The sequence below is a fragment of the Gadus morhua genome, chromosome 22 (genome assembly GCF_902167405.1).
Source record: "Gadus morhua chromosome 22, gadMor3.0, whole genome shotgun sequence".
NCBI lineage: Eukaryota > Metazoa > Chordata > Actinopteri > Gadiformes > Gadidae > Gadus > Gadus morhua.
In genome coordinates, this window is record NC_044069.1 from 3897389 (window position 1) to 3919836 (window position 22448).

The 22448-nt window shown below is 47.0% G+C and overlaps 1 protein-coding gene and 1 pseudogene across 1 annotated transcript; one reads left to right on the forward strand and one right to left on the reverse strand.

The window, feature by feature from the left end:
• LOC115535461 (major histocompatibility complex class I-related gene protein-like) overlaps window positions 1–17837 on the forward strand; it is a 28163-nt pseudogene extending 10326 nt beyond the window's left edge.
• A 1844-nt stretch (window positions 17838–19681) lies between these two features.
• On the reverse strand, window positions 19682–22448 carry LOC115535432 (zinc finger BED domain-containing protein 1-like). Its single transcript, XM_030346631.1, has 2 exons — window positions 21317–22448; window positions 19682–21006 (listed from the first exon to the last, which is right to left on the reverse strand). The coding sequence occupies exons 1-2, from the start codon at window positions 22145–22147 to the stop codon at window positions 20548–20550; spliced, it is 1290 nt and encodes a 429-aa protein (XP_030202491.1). The 5' UTR covers window positions 22148–22448; the 3' UTR covers window positions 19682–20547.

Sequence of the window (22448 nt, forward strand, 5' to 3'; positions counted from 1 at the left end):
GTCGTTCCCAAATGTACAATCTATTATCAGAACCAAACATTAAACTACAGTTAGGAGAGAATCCGTGTACGTTAAGCAGTGGCGGATTTAACAAATTGGGGGCCCAAGGCGACGATATGTATGGGGCCCACCTCATTCGATCTTTAAAACAGAACAGAGAAAAAAAATATATATCACGTTTGTACTGTTGTGTGGTTCTCTAATAGACAGGGTTATTTTCTTCCTTCATTTCTCGTCAATGAGTCATCTTGTTGGGTTGGGTTCTTCTTGTGTTTCTTCCTTCATATCTTGCTAAACCCTTTACAGGCTGCAATTCAGAAAGGGGCCAAGGCAAGGTGGCACACACAGACATGCACACCACACACACACACACACACACACACGCACACACACACACACACACACACACACACACACACATTATATAAGCAATGTCAGAGACAGTTTTTAATTTTAAAGCCTACAACAATGACTCATGTAATGGGTTTTAAAAATAATTATTTAGTTTTTAACTATTTTTTGTGTTTTGTGTAGAAAATGAATGAGCAGTCTAAGTAAACAGGACTACACGTAGGCCTACATCAGTATTTTGTTAGATACTTTGATTTTTACCACTGTTTTTTGTATTGTTGGCTGTTTCTCAGTGTGGTTTAATATGTTCTGAGGAAATTGACGGAAAATGTTCAACATGACTGCAGCTGTTGATGGCCTAATAGCATTAAAGGTCTTAAACACAGTTTTTTTACTTCCTCATCTTGCTGCACCCTTTACAGGCAGGTATTCACAGTGGCAGATTTAGCAAATTGGGGGCCCAAGCCAATGCTATGTACACTTTTTTACTCCAAAATAAAGATGGAGAGTGGAGAACGCACAAAGTGTAGCAGTCCACAAACTAATAGTCACGATGGAACTAGAAAGAGAATAAGGTTTCAGATAACACCTGTCTTTGCCAAAATGCCAGACAAACCAGCACTGTTTATTATTAAGATCAAATCAATATCAATATAACCAGCAAGATAAGTAGTTAGGGTGAACCCCCACAAACAGTGATATATTTAGCGAAACATCACAAACAGTCATATACTTAGCAAATATTGCCATGATGAGTAATTTACTTTGTATGTGTGATTGAGGTTGCAATTGGCATTGCACTTGAGATTGACATTTCAAACATTCTACAAACAAGCCTTTGTACGAGAGAGAGAGAGATAGAGAGAGGGAGAGAGAGAGAGAGTCTATGAGCGGGAAAAGATGGATTGTTCTCCACATCACATGCTTCTAACAGTCCTACTTATTGACGTCTTCTCACAGGTCTTCACCCAGCACCACTTCACAGCTAGCTACTGCTGCTGCTGTAGCGGCATGTTCAACGCTTTGGACGTTGTTGTTCCTGTCTGTATCCCCAACAGTAGCCATAAGAAAGTGTGTCATCTTTGGCAGTGTTGCCAAATACTTAGTGGCATCTTTTCGCTTTTTTCTTTTATTTTAGCCGCTTTGGTAACTTTATTTCCTAACCCTTTTCCTAACCCTTAATTTTATTTTCGCGTTTAGACTTGTCTTGCTTCGTCTCTGTTTTGTGTATAAAAAGTAATAATATATAGGTGCCTATCTTGTCTCTCGCCGTCAGGGGTAACAATGAGGTGTGGATGTGGGACATGGACACTTGAGATTGAAAGTTCACACTCTGTGCTAGCCACACCCGGCCACTCTGAGATGTAGGTTAGTGCGTTGTGTGGATTTATATCGGCATGCGTTTGTGTGTGCACAAGATAACACTTTATTAGTGCTCCCTAAAGAGAAATTCAGGTGTTAGAGCAGCCAAAATTACCCGCAGCACACACACAAATGTGTCTTTCTAGTGTCTTATAACAATGTAAAAGTGTCATTTCATATACGTAAAAATCGCATTTTCATAGTCATATACATGCGTTATGTTAGCATGCTGTGTTGGTTTTCCTCAGAGCTTTTTTGCTCCCTAATGAACTCTGGCCTCTGTTGTTTAGTCTGTTTGTCTGTGTGTGTGTGGAGAGGGAAGGATTGATTATTGAGCCCTAGCTGACCTACAAGAAAACATGGCCAACAGTCCAGCGTTTCCCGCTCTATTTTACTTGGCATCAACTGGTCCTGACTCAGTGGAAAATCAAGGTTGAAATCAGGCTGTTATTCTTCCAGTGTGGTCCAAGAGAAACAGTTTAAATGAGCCTTGAACTCTTCCACTGCTGAGACGATTTTCTATCTAGATGAAGATAAAGGCCTGTGTTTCCTGCCAAGAATGAATGCAAATGGTTGAATGCAAAATGCTGGGACGCAAGTGAACTCTGAGCTGTACCTCACCCCGTTCCCAGGTGTTCTCTATCCAGCTCCACAGCGTGAATATTTCCAAACCTCACTCTGGCCGCTTATTAGCACTCCGCCCCCCACAAGCGCTAACACACCGCGAAAGGAATGATACCTTTATTTTATATTAACACTCAGATATCTTATTATTAACCTTTCAACGTTCTTGGAGAATCATCACGCACGCGCACAAACGCATATACACACGCAGACACACACTTATATAATTATTATCATTGATGTCAATATATTATTATGAAATATAATAATTATATTATATTATTAATTATTATTAGAGCTGTCAGTTAAACGCGTTAACGCAAACCAATTTTAACGGCGTTACATTTTTTATCCCGCGATTAACGCAATTATTTTCTTAAAAAATAAAAATAAATATTTCTTTGGCTCAAAACAAAGAAGCAGTAGCCTGACTGCTATGTTCAAATGACATTTGTTCAAAGCAGTCGTTTAATTGCAATATAGGCTCTTTTTTTGTATCGTCCTGCTTTGATCAGTATATGCCATGTTGTTATCAATAAAAAATCATTTGCACAAGGCAAGCCGATGCACTTCACCATGTTGATAAGAGAATTAAAATGAGAAGAATTATGGGACAAAAAGATCAAGGGATATTTAGCATAGAAAAATAATTTGCGATTAATCGCGATTAATCGTGAGTTAACTATGATATTAATGCGATTAATCAAGATTAAATATTTTAATCGCTTGACAGCTCTAATTATTATCATTCAGATTCATGCAGATGATAGCAATGTGAAGATAGTTAAAATGTCTGCATCAAATACAGAAATTCACCAATATACTTATAATTATAAAAACATTGTAATAGTTATTTAAATAATTGTTTATTATTCTGGTCAGCAGTAATGATTAAGAGGCAGCAGGTTGTGTTGTGGTTGAAGGTCTGGACAGCCAGCGCTGTGGGCTACAGTGAGATGTTTGGATGTCAATAAGATCAAAAAGGTTCCTACATTACCTGGACGGCCAGGGGGCGGAGCCATGAGACAGGGGGCGGGGCCATAGTACAGGGGGAGCCATAGAGCAGGGGGAGGGGCCATGGGCCTTTCTGTCTAGAGGGATGAACAGTAGTAACATGTCTGTCTGTCTACAGTGATGGACAGTAGTAACCTCTCTGTCTCTCTGTCTGTCTGTCTGTCTTTCTACAGTAATGTGAAGTCTTAACCTGCCTGTCTGTCTGTCTGTCTGCAGTGATGAACTGTATTAACCTGTCAGTCTGTCTGTCTGTCCGTCTACAGTGATTCACTCTTTGCAGTATTTCGCCACGTCATCAACTGGACTCCCAACCTTCCCAGAGTTTGTTGCTGTTGCGATGGTGGATGGAGTTCAGTTTGGGTACTATGACCGCAGCATCCAGGGAATAGTGCTGAAACAGGCCTGGACGGAAGAGTTAAACAGAGACCATCCAGGTGAACTAGAGATGATGTCTGTAATGGCTCTGGGGGCCCAGGAGAGACTCAAGGCGAAGATGTTGGATCTGAAGAAGCGCTTTAACCAGACAGGAAGTAAGTTTATATCTGATGTCTGACCTTTCACATTTAGATATTCATCATTTAAACCCAGAATAAAGTTTCACCATGCTCCCCAACAGTGTTCCAATTACCCCCCCAGCTTCGGGGGGGGGGGGGGGGGGGGGGGTCAGCATTCCCATTGGGGGGGGCGATGGCGTCATTAGAAAGCCCTGCCTCTATATTCATACCTTCATCATTACACACTTACGGTGTGTGGCCTACATTCTTCTGAAATTGTATAAAAGGCCTAAGCCAGGTAGCTAATTCTGAAGAAAGAAACACATGCTAACAGATATCTTAGGGAAACAACAAACAACACCAACTTAATACAGAAAGCATAATGGGAGGATTTTTCTCGATTGCTCATTCACGTGACCTGCAGGTTGGGGCAGCGGCGAGCTGAATGCGGGCAGCAGGCTAACTGACGTCACTGACAACGAGTGAACACTGAACTTTTCTCGACCCTCGGGTAAGGGGGTTGATTTCGTTGGGCGACGTTACAATATCCATACATCATGGGCCTACTTCGAACGTACACCCACAGTGGCGATCAAGGCTATTTAACAGAGACGATTGCAGAACATAAACGCTATGTTATGCATTGACATAATGCCCCTCCTCCTGGCGTTGAAATCAATTTGCCTACTCCCCTAACGTACATTATATCACTACATCTAATAACGATAAGGCAATACATTATTTTGGCCTAATACCACAGAGGAAATAAATGACAAACATCAAGTGACTCAATCTAATTTGTTTGTTCATGGGCTACAAAACTAGTTGACTTGCATTTTTTCACAACTCATTAGGAACCTTCACCTTGATACCGTAGCTCTCCTCGCAGCTCTATTGGTAGCGACGAACACGCATAACCTGCATCGCTGCCAGTGCCGCCGGTGTTTCGTAATGGAGCAATAGTCGAGTGATGTCAAGTAAACAAAAGTCAAAAGATGCTGAAGGCACAGAAATGGTACAGTCCACTGAAGGGGCGTTTGAAATCGTATGACACTAGATTATTACTTTCATGATGAGCACAGATTGAGAAATACTACTTCCCGTTAGTATTTCAGTACCCCCGAAACTTTCGTTTTAGTCCCTATTTGGGGGGTCCAAAACCCATTTGAGGGGTCAGACCTCCCCAAACCCCCCCGAAATCGAACCCTGTTCCTAAAAACACACACACACTCACACACGCATGCACGTGTCCGTGCACAAATGCTAATAAAGGTAGTCAGTGTGGCAGTACACAGTGTAGTAGTACTCAGTGTAGCAGTACACAGTGTAGTAGTACTCAATGTAGCAGTACTCAGTGTAGTAGTACTCAGTGTAGCAGTACTCAGTGTAGTAGTACTCAGTGTAGCAGTACACAGTGTAGTAGTACTCAATGTAGCAGTACTCAGTGTAGTAGTACTCAGTGTTTGCATAGAAATTTAAAGGCACCCAGTGCAACTTTATGTAAACATTCAATGAAAAATAAACATTCAATTTCTAGTCTTTTTTACACGTAGTAAGTTTCAATAACTCCATACCATTACATCTCGACATTCAAGGAGCAAAGATGAGACGTCGCTGTGTGGTGAGAACGGATAGAAAATCGTAAACAACAACAATCGCCGGTGGGGAGAAGCCATTTTTCCATTGACTGGAAGCCTGCTTTATTTATTAAATTTTTTTTTTTTTTAAATAAAGAAAATGGCGGCATTGTTGTTGTTATCGATTTTCTATCAGTTCTCACCACATAACGACGTCTCATCTTTGCTGCTTGAATGTCGGTATGTAATGGTATGGAGTTATTGAAACTTACTACGCGTAAAAAAGACTAGAAATTGAATGTTTATTTTTAAGCCTCGAAAGTTGCACTGGGTGCCTTTAAGAAGAGACCAAAGCCTGTTGTGTGTGATCTTGAGTGGCCAGAATCCCGACATTAAATCAATTATTGGATCACAGTATTATCTACTGCTAAATATGTTTAATCTCATGAATCAATGAAAATTATTCTAAAAGTTTGTAGTTAACATGGAAAAATGTCGAACTCTAAAATACAAATACAATTAAATTCACAGATAAAGTAACAGGACATATAGTTAATGCAGGTAACGGCTACTAATATTCTTAAATGCCCCCGCAGTCAGGGCCAGCGCTCGGCATGGGCGACCTAGGCGATCGCCTAGGGCGGCAAATGCGTTGTGGGCGCCCTCTGGTGGCGCCCGTAAGTAGTCAATTAAAATATACGAAACAAAAGGAGAAGGAAGGGGGCACATGAGCCATTGCTAGGGCTCCTCCCCCACACACACACACACACACTTCCTTAACTCCTGCCATTATAAACTTAGATGTAATAAAACAACAAAGATAGCTAGCGGGCTAGCGGTATTAGCTCCGCTCGTCTGCTGGTCAGATGAAGGGGTTGAGGGTGGTGTACGAGGTGTAGGGTGGTGTAGGGGGTGGGGATGTAAGATGTGTTAGGGTGGTGTAGGGCGGTGAAGGGTGGTGTAGGGTAGTGTAGGGGCTGTAGAGTGGTGTAGAGCTCTGGCTGGTCTTATTTTGTCATCTATTTATTAATATTGTTATAATGATAATGTTCATATGGTTTGTGTTTTGATGTGTCTGTGTGTATTTTAATGTTAATGATGTCACCCTTTCTCTTTTCCCTCCTTCCATTTCTCTCTCTCTCTCTCTCTCTCTCTCTCTCTCTCTCTCTCTCTCTCTCTCTCTCTCTCTCTCTCTCTCTCTCTCTCTCTCTCAGGTCCCCACATTGTTCAAAGGACCCTTGGCTGTGAGTGGGATGATGAGGATGATTCTACTGATGGTTATCTCCAGTTCGGTTATGATGGAGAGGACTTCATAGCGTTGGACCTGAAGACCATGACCTGGGTCGCTCCAGTACCTCAGGCTGTCAGCACCAAACAGAGATGGAATGAGGATAAAGCTCGATTACAATTCAATAAGTACTTCCTCACCAATCATTGTGTTGATTGGCTGAAAATGAGCCTGGCCTTTGGGAAGAGCACTCTGCAGAGAACAGGTAGAGTCACATGACCTGGTGGGCGTCTCTGAGTCTGTTCTCTCTCTCCCCCCCCCCCCCCTCTCTCTCTCCCTCTCCCCCCCTCGCTCTCTCTCCCTCTACCCCGATCTCTCTCACTCCCCCACTCTCTCTCTCTCGTCTCCCCCCCCTCTCTCCCCCCTCTCTCTCTCCCCCCTCTCGCTCCCTCTCCCCTCCCCTCTCCCTCCCCCCCTCTCTCCCTCTCTCTCTCTCTCCCCCTCCTCCCCACCCCTCTCTCTCCCCCCCCTCTCTCTGAGCACAATATATGAACTAAGTCCTAATGTCCTGAATTAAGCAGACGAGACTCAACCCTGAAGGGGGACGCAACTCAGCCCCTTATGGAAGAAAATGAAATATAGAATATATTACATGACAAGAACACGTGTTTACATTATGAAATAATCTCTCTCTGTCTCTGTCTCCCTCTCTCTCTCTCTCTCTCTCGCCCCCTCTCTCTTTCTCCCCTCTCTCTCTCTCTCTCTCTCTCTCTCTCTCTCTCTCTCTCTCTCTCTCTCTCTCTCTCTCTCTCTCTCTCTGTCTCTCTCTAACCTCTCTCTCTGTCTCTCTCTCTCTCTCTGTCTCTCTCTCTAACCTCTCTCTGTCTCTCCCTCTCTCCTCTCTCTCTCTCTCCCCCCCCCCCTCTCTCTCTCTCTCCCCCCCTCTCTCTCTCCCCCCCCTCTCACTCTCTCTCCCCCCTCTCTCTCTCTCTCTCTCCCCCTCTCTCTCTCTCTCCCCCCTCTCTCTCTCTCTTCCCCCGCTCCCTCTGTGTGTCTCTATCTCCCTTATCTCTATCACCCCCTCTCTCTCTCTCTCTCTCTCTCTCCCTCTCTCCCCCCCCTCTCTCTCTGTCTCTCTCTTTGTCTCCCCCCCTCTCTCTCTCTCGCTCTGTCTCTCTCCTACCCCCTCTCTCTATCCCTTATCTCTATCCCCCCCCTCTCCCTACCTCTCCCCTCTCTCTCTCTCTCTCTCTCCCTCTCTCTCTCTCTCTCTCTCTCTCCCCTCTCTCCCTCTCTCTCTCTCTCTCTCTCCCTCTCTCCCCCCCCTGCTCTCTCCCCCCCCCCCCCCCCCCTCTCTCTCTCCAGAGCGTCCGCGGGTGTCTCTGCTCCAGAGGAGCCCCTCCTCCCCAGTGGTGTGCCATGCTACAGGCTTCTACCCTGACAGGGTGGTGGTGTTCTGGAGGAGAGACGGCCAGGAGCTCCATGAGCAGGTGGACCCCGGGGAGGTCCTCCCCAACCACGACGGGACCTTCCAGGTCAGCGTGGACCTGAACCTCACGGCCGTCCCACAGGAGGACTGGGGGAGGTACGAGTGTGTGGTCCAGCTGAAAGGCATCGAGGAGATCTCCACCCCCCTGGACCCCGCCCTCATCAGGACCAACTGGGGTAAGACTGGTGTTGGAGGGGATGGAGGGGGGGAACACATGTCTCACCACCTCCACCTGACCTCATCACAACCACTGCCAGGTGTACCTGGACACTGCTGAAGCTACTGGGTAAACACACAGCTCTCAGGAGTAGCTCACTGCAGCAGAACAGGGTGGATTGTGGGTAAATGAGTTCTATGAATTGGGCTAGGCTCAGATCAGTCCCTGAGTGACCCTGAGCTCCAGAACAGATTCTAGAGGAATAGTTACACTGACGTTGTGTTAGTCGTGTGTGTAGCATCACATGACGTTGACATGTGGTTCAATGATGGCTGGATGGATGGGGAAGGGTCTCTGTCCAACATATATTATTACACGACTGATTTTATTTGTTTGATGTACCTTCAGAGGATCAGAGTGGCCTCACCATCCCCATCATCATTGGGTTCGTTGTTCTCCTCCTCACTGCTGCTGCTGTTGTTGGAGTCCTTCTGTACAAGAAGAGGAACGGTGAGTGGATCAAACTCTCCGGGAGGACGGAGACCTGACCTCCACCTGCTCCTACTTCCTGTCCCCTTCCTACGATCTGATTGGTTGTCTTCACACACTGGTGGTCTGGTAGTAGAAACCTCTCCACCTCTGAATGATGAACCTCCTCCAATGAGATGTTGTGGCATTAACTCATCCTATATAATAACATTAATCAGCTCATCATCTGTGTCACCTGTATTGTTACCTGTGTTTTCTTTACTAATTGAGGCGCCATCTTGTGGTTACATAAAACACAGCAATCCAGGCAACAGAACAAACCAAAATGCTTTAAGATAGACCTTATTAAAAAGTGTATCTGTAAGCAAAGGATAAATTAAGCTTGTAAGGAAAAAAACAGAAATATTTGTTCTTTACATGCTTAGTTTATGTTATTATTTAGCTTAGATATAATTTGTTGGAGATACTGGAATTAGATTTTTTTTTGGTTTGTTCTTTGCTTTGGTGTGTTTTTATTTAACCACAAGATGGCACCTAAATTAGTAAAGCAAACATGGGTAACAATACAGGTGACACAGATGATGGCCTGATGACTGAATAATGTTATTCTAGGATGCCTTGTGATGTATGAAAATGTGCAAAAAGTGGGTTTTCAACCCAGACAGTTTTCATGTCCAGGGCCCTGATGAAGGTATAAACGTTGGCTTTGATTCAGCATAAATTATGACGTTTATTTAAATCAAACAGTTAAGCCTTAGAATCACAAATTAACTTGATAAATATACATAAACAATTGTAACATAAACCAAACAAATCTTAACTCCAAAGTATATACTATAAAGTAATGTTATGTAAACCTTCAAACTCTCATGAACAATAGAGGATTCTAATAATAGTAACAAAGTGCAATAGAGGTAGCTAGTTCTTGCTTTTGCTCATTCTCCTGCTACAAAATGCTTTCACATAGGCCATAAGACCACAAGACAAGACTTAAGTCCAATGCAATGCCACCAGACCAAATATAACTTGTAACCCCTTAAATAACACCTTTGACTCCATTAAAATGTCAAAAAGAAAGGAGGTGTCAACAATGTGCCTAATTATGTCTATTTATAGGATCTACAAAGGTTTCTTTTTACATAACTACCACTCTTACAACTCACTTTTAATAACACAATTAACACATATTGCATCTCAAGCATTTGTGGCATTTGAATGCAACAAATAAGTCACAGCTTGTTCTTGTGTTATAGCTACTTAAATCTAGACTGTCACTATGTTTCACACACTGGTTGGCCAAAAATATAACATTAGCTCTATTGAACACACACATCTGCAAAAAGCACCATCAGTCTTCAGTCCAGAAAACATCTTTCTTTTCATATTTCATGGCGGTATCCAAAACACTAACGTTACATGCTTAACTTTGTTTGCAGGCTGCTAAGCTAGCTAGTGCAGTGTAGTTCGTCTTTTAGCTGCTACTTAGTGCTGGATAAAGTTTTCCTACACATTCAGAGGGAACTACGATATAACTAAACATTAAATTACCATACCTCTCAACGACAGATTTCAGCGTCTTTATCATTTTTATATTGTTCACGTTGTCACTGTGACCGTCGTCGTCCTCCTGTTTCACGGACCAGCAGCATGTGCAGCGCGCTAATCTCATGGGTCTCCTGACCTGCATAGCTAAATGTCCGCCGAGCAGAAATCAGCTCTCACAGCCTCAGTGCGGCCATTACTGTGTTAGTTAAAAATGTAAAACTGACCCTAAATCAGTTGATCAGCTGTCATCATTGATTGACAGCATTTCTCTTATTTCTTGTGTTGACGAACTTGACCAACTACCTATCAGATCTGGGGTGGCCACAGGGGTGGCCAATGAGCTTTCAGGGGTGGCCCTGGCCACCCCAGGCCACCCCCCAGAATCGCCACTGCTCTTAGCAGATCAAATAATATAATGTATAATTCCTCATTCAGTTCCCCACCCGCTAGCGTGTAGAACCAAGATGGCTGCCGGGTGATTAAGGGGACTCATCTGACTGGTTTGGAGACAGGCCTGGGCAACCTGATTAGCTGCCTGGGTCACATGTTGGGTGTTGGCTGTGGTAAACGATAGTTATGTTATTATAACTCTAGTTCTATGATGGGGCTTGTCCAGTCTGCTGAAAATTCAAACTATGCACCTATCAGCGTGGGCACCGGCCACATTTCCCACGGTATCGTGTCTATATAACGCGTTGTATACCGTCGCTCATCCTCCACGCTTTTCTTTCAGCATTTGGAGGGTACAGCAGGTGGGAAACTATACGGCTACACCTACAACTATCGTTCTATTTCATGTAGGATACGCCGTCTAGGCTTCACCTTATGGGCTAAGGTGAAGCTGCGAGCGGAGCCCGATCAATGTACTCCTGCTGGACCCCAGTCAAAACGACTTAGGTCACCAGAGCACACTCAAAAAGCCAAGGAAGTGTAAAACACAACAGCTTAATAAAAAACGAATTCCTCCTAGATCAAGCAAGGCAATGATCAAGGGAGAAAAAAGTGAGTCTGCAAAGGCTCTAATCCGTGCTTCACGGAACCCATGAAAAGGAAAAGAAAAAACCAGAGCAACACGGTTTCCATTAGGTCTGCTACCACCGGGGGTGGAGCTACGGAATCCGGCTCTCCAATAAGGGGTCTCTCTCGGCCGTTTCTTATTTGAAGAAAACGGCGGGAGTGCCTCACTGGTAAACAAAACCACCAGACAATTTGCGGGCCAATAGAAAAAACCCCTAGCCTGTTTTTCATTTGAAAAAAGGTGGGAGAGTAAGACTGGTAGTCAAGTCCAACTCGCCAGCCGGCGAGAGGAAATCCAACCACGCTGCTTTAAAGAACATGTCTATATTCTTAAGCCGTAAAAGGGGTCCCGGACTCCAGCACAGAGTTGCAGAGTGAGCCCCTGGACATGTCTAACATGTAAAAACGGACAAAGGGGCCAGGGGTAGACCAAGACGCAGCCGCGCAGATGTCTTCCACCGAAACGCCCTTGAGTAGAGCCGTTGAAGCGGCCACGCTCCGTGTGGAGTGAGCTTTAACGCCCAACGGTGGCGCCAAGCCCTGCCGAGAGTAGGCTAAGCAAACACCCTCACATACCCAGCGAGAAAACCGCTGCTTAGAGAGAGCGCGGCCCCTGCTAGCGTCGCTATAACACACAAACAACTGTTGTGTGGAGCGGAACGCTGCCGAGCGATTCACGTACATAGCCAACGCCCGAACCGGGCACAGGAGATGCAATTCCGCCTCCGCCTCACTAGAATGAGGCGGGGGGTGAAAAGCCTTAAGCACAATATCCCTCGACCGAAAATAACTATTAATGTTCTTCGGGAGGAACGCAGGATTAGGTCTGAGCAACGCGAAGGAGCTGTCCTCGTTTAGCAACAAGCAACTCGGGCTGACAGGCCCACTTGGCAGAAACCAAGGCCAACAAGAGCGCCGTCTTAATGACAGGGCATCTAAAGTGGCCTGAGAGAGAGGCTCGAAAGGATCCCTGGACAATCCGCGCAACACGGTGGGGAGATCCCAGCGTGGTGTAAGCACGCGTGAAACAGGCCTAACCCGTCTAGCCCCACGCAAGAATCTCTTGACCAGTGGATGGCTGAAGATCGGTCCACCATCACAGCCTGCATGGCCAGCCGAAACGGCTGCCGCATAGACCTTGATAGTGGAGAAGGCCAAACCTTTTTCCAATAAGTTTTGCAGAAACAAAAGCACGCTTCCCACCTCGCATTGAGATGGGACAGCGTGGTTCGTCTCACACCAATTAGAGAAGGCGCACCACTTCGCCGCATAGAGGGAAGTAGAAGGCGCACGAGCACTCTGAATAGTGTTGATAACGGTCTCAGGCAAACCTTTGCCCTGCAGGATCAACCTCTCAGGAGCCAAACCAACAGCCGTCCCGAGACATCGGGCGGGTGGTGCACCGTCCCGTGGGCCTGTGAAAGCGCATCCGGCCTGAATGGTACTGGCCAAGGCGCCGACCGCGAGAGCGCGGCCAGCTCTGGAAACCACAGAGCTGAACGGTTCTCCGGGGCCACTAATATCAGGGACAGTCTCTCCTGTCTGACCCGTTCCAGAAGAGGAAGGATCAGCTGGAGCGGGGGAAACGCATACAAGAGAGCCCGCGGCCAAGGTGTGTGTGCCAACGCATCTACCCCCAACGGGGGAAGATCCCGAGGGCTGAGGGAGAACCACCACCTGCAGTGCGTGTTCTCCCGGGACGCGAAGAGGTCCACCTGCGCTGTCCCGAACCTCTGCCAGATCAGTCTGACAATGTCGGGATGTAACCGCCACTCGTCTCGGCGGGGACCGCCTCGAGACATGAGGTCCGCCCCAAAGTTCTGGGCGCCCGCGATATGCAGGGCTCTCAGACTGCGGAGATACTGATGAGCCCAAAGCCAGAGCTCGACCGCCTTTCGGTGGAGAGCAGGGGAGCGGACTCCCCCTTGTCTGTTGATGTACGCCGCCGCCGACACGCTGTCTGTCCTGATCAGAACGTGGCGGCCGCGCACCAGGTGAAAGAAATGCAACAGCACTTTCCTCACAGCGTCGAGCTCCAACACATTTATGTGTGCTGTAGGGGGCGTGCGCCACTCGTCTCCGACCGAGTGAGAGAGGCACGTTCCTCCCCAACCCGTCAACGAGGCGTCCGTGAAGACCACTACGTAGGACGCCACCCTGCCCAGGGGAACACCCTTGAGAAGGGCGGAGGGTCCTTTCCAATATTCCAGGTCTGGCGACACCGAACGGGGGACGAGGAGCACCCTGAGCTTGTGTCGCCTGGGGTCCAACCGTTGGCGAGCAAACCACCGCTGGAGTCGCATAAAAAGCAGACCCAGGGGGACCACGGGGTGGGCAGCTGCCATCAGCCCCAACAGGCGCATGGTGGACAGTGCGGTCACGTTTCTGCGAACGTGAAAACGGGAGAGCGCCGACAGGATGGCGTCTCGCCGAGGAGGCGAAAGCATCGCAGTCATGGTGGCTGAGTCTAGGCAAAGCCCCAAGTAGACTGTCTGCCGGCTGGGGAGCGGGGAGCTCTTCTCCCAGTTGATGGCAAAACCCAGGAAGGAGAGATGGTTTATCACCAACATGGTGTCCCTTCTCGCGGTCTCTTCTGAGTTGCTCAGAATAAGCAGATCGTCTAGGTAGAAGAGAATCCTCTTTCCCTGACGTCTGAGCGGTTCCAACGCCGTCTCCACACACTTCGAGAAGGTGCGCGGAGCCAGGGAATAGCCGAACGGCAGACACTGGTACTCGTACGCCATCCCCATAAAGGCAAAGCGGAGAAACTTCCTGTGCGCCTGCCGAACAGGGACGTGGAAGTAAGCATCCTTGAGATCCAGGGATGTGAACCAATCGCCCTCTCTCACACACCGGAACAATGCTCCGACCGTGAGCATTCTGAACTTCCTCGTGGCAACGAATCTGTTGAACACGCGATCCATTTCCCCTGACTTCTTGGAAACCAGGAAGTAGCGGGAATAAAAACCTAGGTGAGACTCGTGGGGGGGAACGACAGTGATGGCCCCCTTTACCAAGAGACGTGCCACCTCTGCTGCCAGAGCCGTGCTCGCAGCCGGGTCCCGTAGCGTGGTCTCCACCAACCCCATAAAGGGTGGGGGACGACGCTTGAACTGTATGGGATGGCCCCATCTCAACGTGGTGTCCAACCACGATGGCAGAACGCACCGCTCTTGCCAACATGCATAGCGGTTGGAGAGAGGGCGAGCCGACAGCTGAGGAAGACCGTCCAGGAATAACCCGTATTCCTCTGCCCCGACCGCCTCCACACTGCGTGTGAACCAAGGGGGGCTTCCCACGAAAGGGAGGAGGCTCAGCGAGCGTAGGAGACGTACCAGAACTAGCAGCTGTAAAAACAACGAGCTGTCTAGACGTCGCGCTCGTGCCCGCTGAACAGGGAGCGAGCCGTCCGGCAGCAGCACCTGTGCGCATGCGCTGTCCGCAGGCTGTAGCCACAGCGCGCGGACCCATCTCCTCACCTATAATGTGGGGAACCAGGAGACCGGTACAAGCGGCCGTATCCACGGGCTCGTGCAACGAGTCTCTGATCCGTCCACGAGGCTCCAAGGGACGCCGCTTCTTAGAAGCAGGTGAACCAGAGGCCATGTGAACACGCTGTCCGACCGCCACCCTACAGCCACCGGGCTGAGAGGGGGAAAGAGGCAACATGGAGGAGCGCACCACAAGCGTAGGACGCAGGTGGCCTGGGGAATATCGCTCTTTAGGTACCATGTACTGCCGTTCGGCCGAACGGTCTTTACTCTTTTCTTTAATAGGGAAAGAAAAAGTAGGAGCAAGCGTCCGGAACTTCCCAGTCCGTGGCGCTGCTGCTCTCCCCGTGCGCGGCGGCTGCTGCACCGGGGCTGGAGTCGGAGGCGGCCCCATGGAACGCTGGGACCGGCCTAGACCCCGCTTCCTCTCAGCCTGCTGGCGGGAGGAGCCCGTGAGAATCGTCCCGAACCGGGAACGATTCTCACGGACTGACTGCTGGTGCGCAAGCACCTCGGAGAACCTGGGACCAAATAGGCCATCCGGTGCTAGTGGACCCTGGACGAGGCTGGCCCGCTCTCGTTCCGGCACCGTAGTGTGGGAGAGCCATATGACCCTTTGAATCATGGTAGCCCACGCCATATGCTGGCCGGCCGAAACGGCTATCGGCTGGCATAGCTGGAGGATGGCGCTGGAAAAGCGGGAAACCGCCAGCCATCTCGCGGCTTCCTCCGGGCCGTAGGCCTCCCTGTCAGCCGACAAGGAGACCATGGCAGAGGAGAGCAGGGCGATGTTGTTGACCGCCGCCGCGGATTGAGAGGCACAAACGAACACCCTGTCCGTTAGGCCGACAATCTGCTTCTGGAGGCGGTCGGGGGGCAGCGGCTTTTCGTTAAGGAGCCACCCGGCGCCCGGACAGAGAAGCGCTGCCAGGGGAGGCTCCAGGCGAGGGATCCCCCTCGCCTGAGTATCGGCCCACCCCTCCACGTTGGTGAAATCCGTGTAGGATCTTACCGGAGCCTTCAGGGTCGAAGGGTCCTCACCGGCAGCAATAAACAAGTGCTGCAAAGGCGGGAACAAGGGGCACTGGGTAACCCGCCGGGAAAAAGATGGGGTGCGAAAGCACTCGCCCCGCATATCGTCAGATACCGGGGCGAGAGGCGGGGCCGGTGTGGGAATCCCTTTGATGGCCGCCGCCTCACCCATGATCTCCCGGAAGAGATCGGTCATCCGGCGCGGACCCTCGTGTTGTATGACGGTGGCGGTTGTAACCCGAGAGCGGGAAAAACCGGACGCCGAGTCGCCGAAGACGTCGTCCAGGGAGGCGTCGATGATGCCATCGTCGACGTCAGGTCCGAACAGGTCGATGGCGTCAGCCATTTCCACCGCAGGGGAAAAGAAAAGATGCCAGGAGAGGATCCCCTCTTCAGGCAGCTCCCGGCAGGCGACACAGGAGACGGGGGCCGCCATAGCAGCCGCGGCGTGGTCGGCGCCGAGGCACCAAAAGCACGCCAAGTGCCCGTCACCCGGTGCCAGGGAGGCGGGACAGGAGGCGCATAGGAGTCCTGAAAAGGACCTAGCTCTAGGAGCGCTCTCAGGTGGCCCTGAAAAGGGCCGTTTGTCCGCGGCCTCGCCCGAGCCGCTGCCACCGGCTTGGGAGATCCGTGATGAAGTTCTCATCTTCTTAATAGTAGTTCTCAATTTCTCGCTGATAAGCACAAGTGCTGAAAGAAAAGGGAGGATGAGCGACGGTATACACCGCGTTATATAGACATGATACCGTGGGAAATGTAGTTTGAATTTTCAGCGCGCGCAGGCGCGCGCACGGGACAAGCCCATAAGGCGAAGCCTAGACGGCGTAGCCTACATGAAATAGAACCTCTCCACCTCTGAATGATGAACCTCCTCCAATGTCCACAGTGACGGTGTGGCATTAAGGACAAAAAAGTATAACATGAGGATATTCACCACTGTTACAACGCTAATAATTCTCTTGATCCTTAGATTCAGACAAGCGTCACAAACCAGTGATTAAAATTTGTTTTCGTTGAAGTTCTGTTCTAATGAATAACACCACTACCAACACAGAGCCCTTGGTGACTTGTCTAGCTCACTGGACTATACAGCTCTATAGATCTAGATACATCTAGCTCACTGGACTATACAGCTCTATAGATCTAGATACATCTAGCTCACAGGACTATACAGCTCTTTAGATCTAGATACATCTAGCTCACTGAACTATACAGCTCTATAGATCTAGATACATCTAGCTCACTGGACTATACAGCTCTATAGATCTAGATACATCTAGATCACTGGACTATACAGCTCTATAGATCTAGATAGCTCACTGGACTATACAGCTCTGTAGATCTAGATACATCTAGCTCACTGGACTATACAGCTCTGTAGATCTAGATACATCTAGCTCACTGGACTATACAGCTCTATAGATCTAGAATCATCTAGCTCACTGGACTATACAGCTCTATAGATCTAGATACATCTAGCTCACTGGACTATACAAGTCTATAGATCTAGATACATCTAGCTCACTGGACTATACAGCTCTATAGATCTAGATACATCTAGCTCATGACTAACTTCACCTCCTCCCATTCTGATACGTCCCAGGTTCTGACACCAGCTCTGAGAACACTGAGGGGCAGAATCCGGCTCCTGAGGCCCAACCTCTGACCACAGTCAGTACTTTACCACTTTACAATACTTATTCAGACTCATATGTTGACAGTTATATTTATTTGCATTCTACTTTATCACAGCAATGGTAATTAACTATTTTAAAAGAACTTCATCACAGTAATATTTTAACAGTACTTCACTACACTAATAGATTAACATTAGCAGTCATATGTTAACAGTACATCGTCACAGTGATAATGTGTTCAATGTTTAATCCTGACTCGTGCTTCCTTGCTGTTTAGGTTCAAAGTTAAATCATGAAAAGGCTTCCTAAACCAGGATGGAGTGGATCGCAGTTCATTTATAATCCTTACCAACAGGATTATAAATCCTTCAGTTAGACTTCAGCTAACTAAAGATGCTATATTTGCTGAATTAAATAACATTCATGCTTAACTTTATTTTGATAACAACCATTAACCTGTAAGAATTGTAAATCAATAGATCGCTGTATTTGTGATAGATTTGATTTAGGGCGCACTCACACTAGCTCCTAAATCAACGTGGTCAAGTCCACTTCACACCTGTACCGTGCTCAAGTCCGCTTCACACCTGTACCGTGCTCAAGTCTAGATTGTTTGGCTAGTTTGAGCATGCCAACTGGTACAGTTCAAATCCGTGACCCGTGCAGTGCACACTTCGGAGAGGTGTGCTCATGCCACGGTACAGATGCTAATTGGCCGACATGCGCACACGCACGGCTACGCAACCTGAGCTGGATGACGTTTAGTCCATGTGACCCTTCTTTCCCATTGAACAATAAACTTGACGGCAAGCGGTTCACGAGTGGGTTCACGTTGGTGCGATAGTGAAGTTGAGTTTTTGATTAAAAATCCCCCGTTCGTCACGGCATGTGCTTTTTTTGGTTCGCTGGAGAAGGCGGGGCTGCGCACGGAGTTTAGACCTCTTTAGAATAATTTGCATACTCCTGAATGTTACAATTTTTTTATGAATGAAGACAACCGCATGCAAGAATAAGTTCATGAGTGTAGGCTACAAACGCGATTAACTATATACAAGTGCAAAAACGCCAACAAATTCTTTATTTTGCTGAACACGCAAAAAAAGATCTTTATATTTCTTTCCCGACAAAAGCCTTGTAAGGATTTTTTCTCTGCGTCTCTCTCGTAGATCGCACCATCTTTCAACGTCCTTGTATAATGTGACTGCACCTTCTCTAACATGAAAAGCAGGTCGGGGTTTTCACTTTCTCTCCAGTTAGAACTGCTCATGATCATATCACCCCCCAAGGGAGGACCTTTTTTTTGTATTCCTAAATGTATTTTTACCAAATAATCTGGAATTAGATTAAATATTTATGTATTTTTAATCATCCAAATGTAAATTCCCTGTACTCGTTTTCTCGGCTCTCATCAGATTACTTTGGATCAGACCAAGAGCAGTACGTAGGCTACTTTGTGTAGTGCAAGATGAATGTTTACAATGTGGTGCATTTTAAGTGTTTAGACAGGTATTGTGTTTGTGTGGCTTTTTAGCAGTTGGACTGCTTCATATTATTTTGTGTATTTTTTTTTTTTTTTTTTTTTTTTAGTGAGCAGGTTAACATGCTTGCTTTCTAACTGTATCTGCGTTAGCCCTCGCCATGTTGCGTCCTGCACTGCGACGTTCAATTCCATGTAGGCCTACAATTCCTTTGTGTTATGCGTTTGTTGATGGGATTAACAACGGATTATCAACTTTTTTTTTTTTTTTGTCTTAAACACTTGACAGAAACAATAAATGTCCAGTGCCAACGCCATGCAGTCCCCCATCGTCTGAGTTAGACACAACGCAGGCAAGGCCGCCTTAATGCACGGGCTTACCTGGGCTGAAGCGCTATAGGGCCTACGACGATCAGGATCCAGTCACAACATTCCTAAAAGCTGTTGTGTGTTAAGCTGCACACTCAATAAAAGTTATTCAAATGTTAAAACGGTTTGTAAACCTAAGAAAAAGCTGTGATCCCAAGGAAACGGTGGATAAGAAGAGAGCCACCAGGATCAGTAGCCTACATGATCAAATTGGAGGAAAACTTTGAGACCCCTATGTGTAGTAGAGGTATTTGGGTATGGGGCAGAGGTCGATTCATGGGTAGGGACTTCGGGGTCGGTACCGTTTGCAGCAGGTCTAAACTAGGGGTGGGTATCGCCAACCACCTCGCGATACGATACGCATCCCGATACAGGGGTCGCGATACGATATGTATCGCGATACATGCGATACGTACGTATACGATACGTATCCCGATATTTTAGGCTTATAACACAACATTTTTGCCTGTAACTCCTTGACAGTACATCATAAAATATTTGTCACCTCATGTGGATTCTACAGAGACTCTGCTTTCAAATTATACCATCAACTGGATGATGGGTCAAAGTATGCAGGCAGGCACAGGAACCAAGTAGACGCTGTACAAAGAAACAGACATGTAACCAAATAGTTTTTTTTTATTTTGTAGTAGACCAACAAGTACTCTCTAGTAGTGCATGTAAACACATTCACAAGGAAGTGGTGCAGAAATAAAGCTGCCTTTAAAAATAAGTAAACTTAAAACATAGCCTTTACAAGGCCGTAGTGTGAAAAGAGATTGCTTGATACAAGTAAAACATTTTAAAACATTAAACCTTGCACGGCTTAAAATGGCCTTAACAGGCCTGTGGTACAAATTAAAGCTGCATTTGAAATAAGCAAACTTAAAACATAGCCATAGTGCAAAAAGAGATTGATTGTAACAAGCATGAAGTACAAAATAAAGCTGCCTTTGGTAAAAGTAAACTTAAAACCTAGCCTTAACAATTGCTTGTGATAAACTTAAAACATGAACTTAAAAAACAGGGCTGTTGTGTAAAAATACAGCTGCCTTTGAAAATTGTTGACTTGAAACATGGCTGTAACAAAACTGTAGTGCAAAACATCTTTCAAGTTTTGAGAAACATAAAACTTAAAGACAGAAAACATAGCCTTCACAAGAACAAGGCCGTACTCCACATATTAATACCCACCTACTTCCTCTGGTACATTTTCAGGTTTTTGTTCAAAAACAAAAGCTGGTCTACATGGGCTGGTTTGATAACACTTCTCTCAGCTGTAACTATGTCACCAGCAGTTGAGAATATTCGCTCTGCTGCTACGCTTGTTCCAGGCACACAGAGAGTGTTTCTAGCCAGATTGGACAGAAGTGGAAACACACCTTCGTGTTTTCTCCACCAATTCAGTGGGTCAGCTGAAAGCTCTAATGGTTCAGTGGCTCTGTATGCGTTTACCTCAATCATTGCCTGTGTGATGGGACTGGGTTGACTAGCCTGTTCTAACTCTGTTGAGAATGTCTCTCCAAATAAATCAGACAGAGCACAGCTCTTTTTACAGGGTGGAGGTTGTGTTTGACCTTCATGCTCTCCTTCATGCTCTTCATGCTCTCCTTCAGCAGCAGGCTGGTCACCCTCCTCCTTAGTAGCCTTTCTCTGAAATACAAAATAAACATTCAACAAACATTACTAAGATGTGGTTTGGATCTATATCACTTTTGTCAATACTGTATTTCAATAGATTGGTGTGTTAGCAGTAGTGATAGTAGTTAAACAGTATACTCCATTTCAAAAGCAGCAGAAAAAAAAAAAAAATCTTGTCACTGTTAAGATAATTGTCATTATACTTAATCATAATGAAGTAATTATAGTGTTATTAGTATTATAAATGTTATTATTATTTAATTTTATAATTATTTTTATTGTCATTATTATTATTATTATTATGTAAAAAGAAAAGACGAACCTCTGATAATTCAGCTGCCTCTCGTCCCACTGCTGCAAAGATGTCATCTCTTCCACCCTCTGTGAGGAAGGGCAGTGCTTTGAAGCGGGGGTCCAGAGCTGAAGCCATCTGAAGGAAGGATTTGTTGGAATACCTCTTCCCCAGGTCTTGTGCCAGTGCTCTTTTGACTTCTTTAACGATCCCAGAGTCATCAGGTTGCTCAGCACTGCCCTGACACAGCTGTGCCTGTAACGGGGCAATTATTGAGACGGTGGGTGTTTTTTCTTCTGACATCACGAGTGTTGCCACTTTGAGAGGCCGCAGGGTTTTAGCTACATCTTCGGCATTGGTGAGGTCGGTATCTGACATAGTCCACAGCTCCTTGGCATTCTTGCGCACTTCAGCTGACAGCAATGTGGCACAGATAGCGGGCTGCTGCTCCAGGAAGCGCTCGACCATGTCGAACGCACTGTTCCACCTGGTTGGGACGTCATTCATGAGTTTGTGCTTGGGAAGGTTGAGGAGCTTTTGTTTTTCCTGTAAGACCTGGCTGGCCAGCGCACTCTTCCTGAAAAACGTCACTATGTGGCGAATCTTTCCTAACAGCCTCCCAACTGCTGTGGTCTTAAGGGCACGTTGGGCAGCCAAATTCAATGTATGCGCGAAGCATCGTACATGAAGCAGTTTGGCATGCTCTGCTGCAATGACCATATTTGAGGCGTTGTCAGTAACCAACACTGGCTCTTTAGCTGTAAGGCCCCACTCCTCAAAGACTTCGAGCAGCAACTCGCCCACATTATGGCCGCTGTGGCTCCCGAACAGCACTCTGGTTTGCAGAACGTAGGAAAGCATTTCCCAATTTTCAGAAATGAAGTGACATGTCAGCGTAACATAAGACTGGGTTGCCCTCGACGTCCACCCGTCACACGTAATGGCTACTCTGCTTGCTTTTGAAATGGAATCGATAACGTGTCGTTTTACCTCATCATACAGGCGAGGCACAGCGGTTTCAGTGATGAAGCGACGAGTCGGAATAGTGTAGCGAGGTTCACATTCAGCGATTAGCGCCCGGAAGCCTTCATTCTCAACCGAGCTGTACGGACGCAAGTCCTTACATATGTATGACACAAGAGCGTCGGTGATTTTCTTCGCC